This window comes from Delphinus delphis, chromosome 10 (assembly GCF_949987515.2).
Source record: "Delphinus delphis chromosome 10, mDelDel1.2, whole genome shotgun sequence".
NCBI classification, from domain to species: Eukaryota; Metazoa; Chordata; class Mammalia; order Artiodactyla; family Delphinidae; genus Delphinus; species Delphinus delphis.
The window spans coordinates 32399471-32408716 of NC_082692.2; the positions used below are offsets into that span (position 1 = coordinate 32399471).

Here is a 9246-nt window from a genome sequence, read left to right on the forward strand (position 1 = left end):
CTCACCTGGAGCTGCATCACTACATAGTTAAACTTCTCGTTGCGGCCACAGCCAATGAACCTGCACACGTGGTCTTTCCCTGAGGGATACAGACAGGGGTCTCCCAACTCCTACTCCTTCTTCCTCACTCCCAGCCCTAAGGTGGGCTTCCCGTGCACTCTTGATTCCTGGTTCCCCCAGCCCTGGCCCCATGGCCACTTCTCCCACCTCCCCCTGCCCTTAGGCCCATCATCACTCTTGGACTCTGTTCCCACATCCCCTCGCCCATCACCTCTCAGCCCCTGGCTCCATCACCTCTTCCCTCCCATCTTGCCCTGGACCCGCACCTTGCAGCTTTTTGAGCACAGCCACCTCCATCTTGAGGACCTGCTTGGGCTGCTGGGCCGACTCCACCTTCAGGGCCACGTTCTCCCTGGTCAGCAGGTCCATGGCCTCGTAGATCTCACCAAAGCCCCCGCCCCCGATCTTTTTGAGCTACAGAGATGGGTGAAAGGGGAATAGGGGACACAGGGATCAGGCTGAACAGCTTCTCACCCCACCCATTACTGGGTCACTTCCTTCACTGATGGGGGCAGGGGCTGTCCTTGAAGGGGAGGACCCCGTGGCTCCCTTCTTCACCCCGCCCACCCGTGCTCCCACCTCCTCTCCTAGTGCTGGAGACAGAGAGCTCAGCCCATGGGTGTACAACTATCCACAGACACAGACACACACACACACACACACACGCACACACACACGCACACGCATGGGGCTAGATGTCAGAGTGGGCAGTGGGAAAGTTATGAGACCTGAGACTCCACAGAGACAAGGAGACGAGCCGATGCAGGATTCTGAAGAGATAATGGGCCACCGTGAGCCTTTTAAGGACAGTAAATATCACGCTCCCCCCCTCCCCCACCTAGACTGAGCCGCCTCCGTCCAGAAGCCAAACTAATTTCAAGAACCTTGCAGCTTCAGGTGGGTCCCTCCCCCAGGGAGGCCAGCCCTTCCTGGGGTTGGCAGTCTCCTGAAAGATGCCACCAGGGGCAGAGAGCATTTAGAGGGAAGTGTTCGGGGGAGGGGACTCAGCAAAGGGTGTTCTCTGCCCAGGTCCCCTGCTGAAGCTCACGTCACTCCCGAGGCCCCAGGTCAGACGCCCCAAACCAGGGTGAGCCTCCTGTCCAGGGGAACATGGTGGGGATGGAGGTTTGAAGAGACTCTGTGTGTTCTCAGGGAGCATTGCAGTGGAGCTCTGATGTTCTGGGCAGGCAGTGAGAAAAGGCAGAGGGGAGAACGGTGACAGAGGCGGAATTGGCCAGGGGAGATGAGCAAAGCTGAGTTACGGGGCGGGATTAAGTCAGGGGCCCAGGGGTCTTGGAGAGTGAGGGTGCTGCTGGCAATGATGGGGGGACAGGGGAGAAGGTGCTGAGTTCTAAGTTGGGACTCATTTGGCTTAAGAAAGATGTACACCTCTTTCCGCCCTCTTTCCGTGTCGTCATAATGGTGCGCACAAAGGTCCCGGCTGATGCTCTCAACAGCATCAACAAAAGTGAGGCAAAAGCCAGGTTCTTATTAGGCTTTGCTGCTCCAAAGTCACCGTCCAGTTTCTCACTGGGATGCTGAAGCATGGTTACACTGGCGAGTTTGAAATCACTGATGCTCACAGAGCTGGGAAAATTACTGTGAACCTCACAGGCAGGCTAAACAAGTGTAGAGTGACCAGCCCCGGATTTGATGTGCAGCTCAAAGAGCTAGAAAAATGGCAGAATAATCTGCTTCCGTCCCGTCAGTGTGGTTTCATTGTACTGATAACCTCAGCTGGCATCATGAACCGTGAGGAAGCAAGATGAAAAAACACAGGAGGGAAAATCCCGGAGTTCTTTTTCTAGGGATGTAACACATCTGTGCAAAGAAAATGCCTCAACAGAAAAAAAAAAAAAAGCTAAACAGTTCAATTCTCCCCTCCCAGGGAGCCCCCCCACCCATGGGTGGCCTGACCTCTTCCAGAGTCCTCACTTGTGCCCTGTTGGCTTGTAACGTGCCAGCCGCAGCTGATTGGATGGAGGCTGCTCTGAGCATCTGTAAACTCCTGACTCTAAGCCTCCTGCATCTGAGCCCGCCCCTTGGCAGTTATTCAGCACGCGGATGCCCAATAAATGTTTAATGGTGGTTGAAACATGGGAATGGTGAGAGATAGGGGGCAGGGCAGAGCTGAGGACTGCGAGTTCCCAGCAGGTTACAGTTGTAAACACTCTAGAAAAAGAGAGAAGGATGAAGGGAAGATTTGGAAGACAAGTGGAAGGCTGGTTGGGTTCTTGTGCCCAGGAAAGAGGAGGGAGGAAGAACAGTGATAAACCGGGGTCCCTCTCTACTTGAGATGAAAGTTAAGGTCAGACTTCTAGCAGAATTTCAGAACAGGAGGAGACAGATGCAAACTCAAGGGAAGCAATGGCATGTCTTCCTCTGGGAACGTGAAACTCAGGGGAGATTCTAGTATCTTCTAGATTCCTTTACGGTTTTCTTTGTGGGAACGTGGAGGAAACACCTCGTTTTCTGTGCTCCAGACTCACAGACATCATCTCAGCTCATCCCCAGAGGCTCCCAGCAACACAGGTAAGGAAGGTCACAGGAGTTGTCATTTTGCACAAAAGGAAAACTTAGGCACAGAGAGCTAAGTACCTTGCCCCAGTTCACACTGCTAGTAAGTTGCAAAGCCGGGTTTCACTTAAACCCAGGGAATCTGATGCAGAACCCACAGTCTTAACTGAAATAATAGGAACCATTGACTATACTGTGATTAACAGTGTGAGTGCTGAGATTCAAGGCCAGATCTGCCAGGCTCCAAAATCCTTGCTGGAGATGGTAAGGAGGGCTCGGGGCACCCAAGACATTTCTGACACCTACTGTCCATTTTCCCAGGATGCCAAAGGGTATTTCTCTACCACCTCCACTTCCAAACAGAGTCTGTTTCTCTTTCCTTAGTTCCTTCCTCACCCCCCACCCACCCATTACAGAACCTCTGGGGGCAGGGGAGTACTGCAGGCACCCTAATAATACTTTTAGGAGGCCATGAAAATGTTTTCATTTCTTTTACAATCAGAAGGGGGAAATGAACTTTTAGGTCAAAAAATTGTATTATATAGTATTAATTTATTCCTCATTATAGCAATGCAGTCATACAATTGCAATCTTTAGTACTTTATTATGTTGGAAGGGGCCGGTAAGGGCAAAAGTGCCCAAGGCCCACGAAAGTCACAAAACAGCTTTGCCCACAGCCCAGTGACAGGAATGTTCTCTCAACCTCCCTGCACCAGACCCTATTCCTCCCCTCCTAAATTTTTTCTGGAGCCTCTCCCCTGCCGAAGGACCTCAAGAAACATGACACAATAGGACTAGCATTCACTTAGGAAAAAGGAAACCAGGTTTCTTGGCCCAGCTCTGGGTGAACTGGGGTGAGTTTCTGCTTTTCCCCTTCTGTAAAATGAGAGTTGGACTAGAATATATGTCACAACTCTCCCTCCGTTCTCTGATCCTGATTCTCAGATGGGCTAATTCTTAGGAAGCAACATAGTTCAGTGACTGTTGCCCCAGCAGTCAGACAAACCTGGTTCCACCGACTAGTCACGGGAACTTGGCAAGTTAGCTAATCCCTGTGCCTCAGTTTCCACAACTGTGAAACGGGGATAATAACAGTATCTACTCCATAGGTTGTTGAGATAATGCATTTTGCATAGCGCCCGGCCACAGTAAGTGCTCAAAATGAATGCTAAGTTTTTATTGTTATTATACTTTGACGTTCTGATTCTAAGGGGCACCCCTCAAGAAGAAAAAAATGCTATTATTTTTAAATACTCCACCAAATGCCATGGACCCTCATTTTCTCTTGGCACAGCCCATCTGGGCAGTTTTCTTGGCTCCTGAGCTGTGCCTCACTCTCTGTCTGTCCCTCGTGGAGACTGGCTGAGGGCAGGCATCTGGCACCCCACCCTCTCTATTTCTCCAGGGTCCAGGGAGGGAGGGGAAAGCGAGGTCACCTGGCAAAGACTGAGGGCTTGCCCCTATCCCCTCCCCCCCCCCCCCCCCGCCACTTCTCTCCCCACTCATCTCCCACCCCTTCCCTCAAAAAGCACAGGAAATTTCTAACCCAATTTCACTATGTGCGTGAATACCCTCTTTTTCTCACCTATTCAATGCAAAAGTCCTCCTGCCTCCAATCTGCCAGAAACTATGCCCTGAGCAGGACCCGGAGGGGGTGAGGGTGGCGTCTTGGAGGAACACGCCTCACTTTGCCAGACCCTCATGCCTTTGATTACTGCCCTGGCTCCTCCTCTCCCAGTTTCTGTCCCCTTCCTCTCCCCCTCAGGAAGTCCCCCTCTGGGACATAGACAGCCCTTTCCCTCAGCTCTCGGGCCCCTCCAGCTCCATCCCTCACCTCCTCCGGTCCCAGAGACATCTCTGACAACGTTGCCACCTTTGCCCCTCTCCCTGGCCACTAGGAGACCTGCCCACTGGGTAGTTGTTGCCATGGAGACCTGCCCGCAGCCAGGCCCCATTCTCCTCTCAACCCCGCACCTCTGGTGAGCCGAGCACCCACCCTATGCAGACCCACAAGCTCACATAGTCACCCCAAATTCTGCCCCACATCATCCTGCCCCCATAAAAACAGGACATCAGAGTGCCCTCAAGCATCGGAAAGAAAAGGGGGGCGGTGGGACTGGGATTGATTTTTCATAGGTTCCGCTCAACATACACTACACTGCCTTTGCCTCGACCCTCATGTGTCGCCCTCCCATCCGAGAGGCAAAGCCCTGAAGAAGCTCGGACTACAACTCCCAGCAGACCGAGCAGCCCGAAGTCCTGGGCTGGAGGAGCAAGGCACGCTGGGAGATGGAGTCTCGGCATGTTGCACCTGCCGCAGGAAGCAGTGAAGGGAGGAGGATGGATAGAGAAGATGGAGTGCGGATGCGGTGGGAGCCGCCTTCAGGTCCTCTCTCCCCGAACCCAAGCTTTTCTGTCCTCTGCGGAAGAGGAGGGGCTCACTCATTGCCCTTCTCCAAGGTCCAGCAGAGAAACGGCCCCCTCCCCCACCCCGCCCTCCTCCCCTCAATGAGCTCTGCAGCTCCTGCTCTGACATCCAACCAGGAGTTGTTGCAGGCTGGGCCCGACCAACTTGACCTAGCGGGGAAAGGGGTGAGAGACGGCGGGGTTGGAGAGAGGGCACTGGGAGAAAGCGATTGTCCACAAGTGTAGGCAAAATAATGACCTGCAAGCCATATGCAAATGAGCTTAGGGGCACCTCCCTCTTAGGGTAGGGGCGCCAAGGCACCTCTTTTAACAGGTCTCCAGATCCTCTCCTCCCATCCTCCCCCACCCGTCCCTCTACCCTGCTGGGTCACTCACTCACCACCTTCCAGCGATCCTTGACCACGTAGTTGGCCGGCAGGATGTCGGCCTGCTCCCCTCCCCCACTCATGTTGGTTTCGTCCTTAAGAGCGGCCGCTAGGCACTGCATCCGCCAGCCGGAGGGAGGGGTGTCCGCAGGGCCTGCCCTGAGGGGGCCATCTACCTGGGGGAGTGGGGAGGGACTGTGAGGGGGGCAGGTTAGGACCCGGGACCCACTTGCAGATATGGAGGAGGGGAGTTCCATTCTCCTGGCAGGCATCTTTCCCTGGCCCACTGGGTGGATGCTCCAGGGGTCAATGGGGGAAACATTGTGTAAAAATCAAGTGGAGGTCAGAGGAGAAGACAGAAATGCCATTCACAGGAAGGGAGATACAAACTACAAACTGGAGATGTGAAAACCAGCAATGGGCACACACATGTAATGGAAAAAGGAGAGGAAAATGATTTGTGAACAGGCTGTGGGGAAAGGGTTTCCCAAAGAGACATGCTAACTAATGTGGGGAAGACTTGCTGACCGAGGGGCGCACCAGACTGGAATCAGTGCCTAGGCCGGGGAGACCTGAGCCAAGAAGGACCAGTCTGGGGATTCGATCTGTGGCCCCCACACCCGCACATTTCCCGTGCCACACCGTTCCCAAGGAACTGTGTATCTGAGGCTTATGGAAAGGGGAGACCTGCTGAACCAAAGGGTGACCCAGGGAAGACACACACCAGAGTGACAGAGACCTCCAATCAACCATGGGAGATGTGATTATCTGAAAATGAGGAGCTACCCAACAGCCCCTTGAGGACGGTGCTGAGTGAGGAGGCTGCCACCGTACTCAGAGCTGAGCCCAAACCACTGACACGGCCATGGGGGTGAGAAGCAAGGACGTGAGTGATGGGGTGAACATAAGGCGATGGATTCAAGACGTGGATTTTAGAGGTATGGCAGCCCTGTGGCCACTCAGAGGGAGAGAGGCAGGCTGAACTGGGGGGAGGTGAGGACAGTGGGGAAGTGGAAGCGACCTAAGAAAAGGCAGATGTGCCAGGGGGCAGTGGGTCTGGATGGCCAGTGGGTGAGAGAGCCTCTGCCCACACTTTTCTGTGTCTGCTAAGGAAGAAACACAGCTCTTGTCGCATTCGGATAGGTAGAAGTTGGATATCAGGGGGAGTGTCCCAAGTGTGAGGGCTGGGAAAGCCAGCCAGGGTTACCCAGGGGAATGTCAGTGTGCGCATGTGTGTGTCTGTGTGTGTACCCTCTGTGTGAGTGTGTATATGTCTTTGTGTGTCTTTTTGTGTGTGTCTATCTATGTGTCTGTGTCTTTGTGTCTGTACATCTGTGTCCACGTGTGCTTATGTGTGGTTTTGTGTCTGTTGGTGTGTGATGTGCCCGTGTGTAGGCAGGGTTGAGATCTCTTTGAGATCTCTGCCACCCCGGTACAGGAATGGATCTTTTCCTCTCTCCCTTCCCCCTACACTTTTTATAAGTACACGGCTCTGGCCTCCCAGTGACCCAGGACAGTCACAGATAGAAGGAAGCTCCTCAGGCTGGATATGGTGGGGGAGGTGGAGAGGAGGAAAGTGCCTAAGATACCAGTGGATGGGGCGGGAACTCCATGAGCCTGTCTTTACTTGGGATGGACTCATTCCCCAGGGCTCCTGTGTCTGACCATCCAGGTACAGGGGCAGCGTGGGATAGCGAAGGCGTGGAAACAACCTTCCACAGGTCATGGTGTGCTGTGAGGGATCTTCAGGGAGAGGGACACTGTCACTCTTGTTCTGCCAAATGACTCAGCTGACTGTTTCCTCCAATCCACACAACTTCAGAGTATCAGGACTGTGAGGATATTAAATAGGCCTCTGCCTTCCTTCTGCCAAGTGGCAAATGGGGCATCAGGAATTCAGAGGGCAGTGAGAGCAATGGCAGGATGAAGGGAGAGGGAGGGATGGGGGATTCTGAAATAAAGGTGGAGAGACAAGTTGAGGACAAGATCGAAGAAGCAATTGAACCAGTAGGGAGGGAGCCTTAAGGAGTTAAACAGGGTGACCTCTGGTGGGCCTTCCAGTCCTGTGATGGTGGATTCTATAGACTGATGAGGAAGATGTGAGTCCTGCCCCCATTCGACAGATGGGCAAGCATAGAGGAACAGGTGAGGTGGGAAAAGGGGGAGTGGAGGCAAGAGGATAAATGAGGGTTCCCTGCCTCTCCCTGCCCACCATCCTTCCCACTCTCTGCCTCAGAGGACTGCTCTCAGCCCAGGCTAGGGTTGGATGACACAGACACAAGGGACCTGACTGCCCCATGACCGCCCCCTCAGGACCCTTTAGTGTGTGGAGGGATGGGTGTGTGGAGAGAGAGGGCTTGTGGAGGAGGTTTTATATCTCTCAGCAAGTGTGTGTGTATGAGAGTGTGGGACCGATGATGTGTGTGTGTGCGTGCAGGTGTGTATGTTGGGGGTGTATATCTAGGTGGTTGCGAGCTCATCATGGCATGTGCATATAAGTGTTGGCGTGCACCTATGCAAGGTGTAAGCCAGGTGTGTGTGGGAATCTGGGAGCCCAGGTAAGGAGAGGTGAGGGAGATCAGTGAGGGGTAATGGGAACAGGTGAAGAGAAGTGTGGAAGGGGGCACAGAGAATGCAGGGGACAAGGGTGACAGGATCAGAGGAGGGGGTTGCATAAGACAGAGACAGGTGAGGGATAATCATGACAGGTGAACAGGGGACAAGACCATGAATGGGGCTTCTGGGCACAGTTGAAGAGATGAGGAAGTAGGCAAGGAGGCTGGTGGGAGGACGAGGGAGAGAGGTTATGGAGAGAGCAGGGAACGACTGTCAGGGATGCCAGGAGAGTGAAGCCATAGGGACGGGGACAGAGGTGAGAAGCGAGGAGCAAAACCCCTGGAGGACAGGCTGGAGAGGGTGGGTGTGCTGGGGGCAGGGCGCCGATCCAGGCCTCGGGATGCGGCCCAGGCTGTGTAGGCCAGCGTCCCACCTCGGGCGGAGACGGAGACGGCACAGGGAGGGGGAACTGGAGAAGGCTGCGCTGGGAGGTGAGCCAGGCCAGAGGCCCGATGGGTTCACAGAAGGAGACCCCTCCCCGACCCCCGCCCGGCCGGCCGGCCCCGCCCCGCCTCGCCTCGGCTCGCCTCGCCTCACCTGCTCTGAGCCCGCTGCGGCTGCGGCTGCGGCTGCGGCGGCGGAGGCAGCGGCTCCAGGCGGCGCATCCCCCGGGGACGGGGCGGAGAGGGGGCGGGGGCGGGGGCGGCTCAGTGCGGTGCTGGGAGTCCCGCTCCCTCCGGCGGCGGTGGCGGCGGCCTCCCGACCGGGACCATCCCGGCCCGGCCCGGCCCGGATCCTTCTCGGGCGACGGCGACGGCGGCGGCAGCGGCAGAGCGGGGAGCTGCCCACAATGCACTGCGCCGCCAGCATCAGCACCAGCCCTGACATCACCTCCTCACCGCCCCGGCTCTTACATCACCGCCCTTGCTCTGACATCACAGTCTACTCTGCTCCTTTCTCCACTCCTGCGGCCCTAGGACTCTTTCTCGTATGGACCTGTTTCTGATCATAGATTCTCTTCACTGGTCTCTGCCATTCGCTTGACCCCCATCCCCCAGTAGGGCCCTGTCACTCTTTACCTGTCCCCACAATCCTCACCTGTCTCCATCCTGGTTTATCTTCTCCACTCCCAGCGTGTCTCTATCACTCCTCACCTGTTCCCATCAGCCTCAACTGATTTTCCCACATAATCTTCCATACGTTCATGTTACTTTCCTCTAAACTCATTTCCCCTCACCTGTACCCATCCTCTCATAAGCCCCCCCCCATTTCTTCTAACACCATCCCTCACCTGTAACTCTCACCTCGCCGTATATATATA

At 55.0% G+C, this 9246-nt stretch overlaps 1 protein-coding gene and 1 pseudogene across 1 annotated transcript in view; one reads left to right on the forward strand and one right to left on the reverse strand.

Annotated features, from left to right (window-relative positions):
- Window positions 1-8765, reverse strand: part of TTBK1 (tau tubulin kinase 1) — a 41796-nt gene extending 33031 nt beyond the window's left edge. The window contains exons 1-4 of the mRNA XM_060021783.1: window positions 8523-8765; window positions 5384-5545; window positions 327-474; window positions 6-79 (exon numbers count right to left, since the gene is read on the reverse strand). Coding sequence (XP_059877766.1) covers window positions 6-79; window positions 327-474; window positions 5384-5491 — 330 coding nt within the window. The 5' untranslated portion in view covers window positions 5492-5545; window positions 8523-8765. The remainder of the gene's footprint in view (window positions 1-5; window positions 80-326; window positions 475-5383; window positions 5546-8522) is intronic.
- LOC132431517 (small ribosomal subunit protein uS8-like) lies at window positions 1480-1868 on the forward strand (annotated as a pseudogene).
- Window positions 8766-9246: the final 481 nt, after the last annotated feature.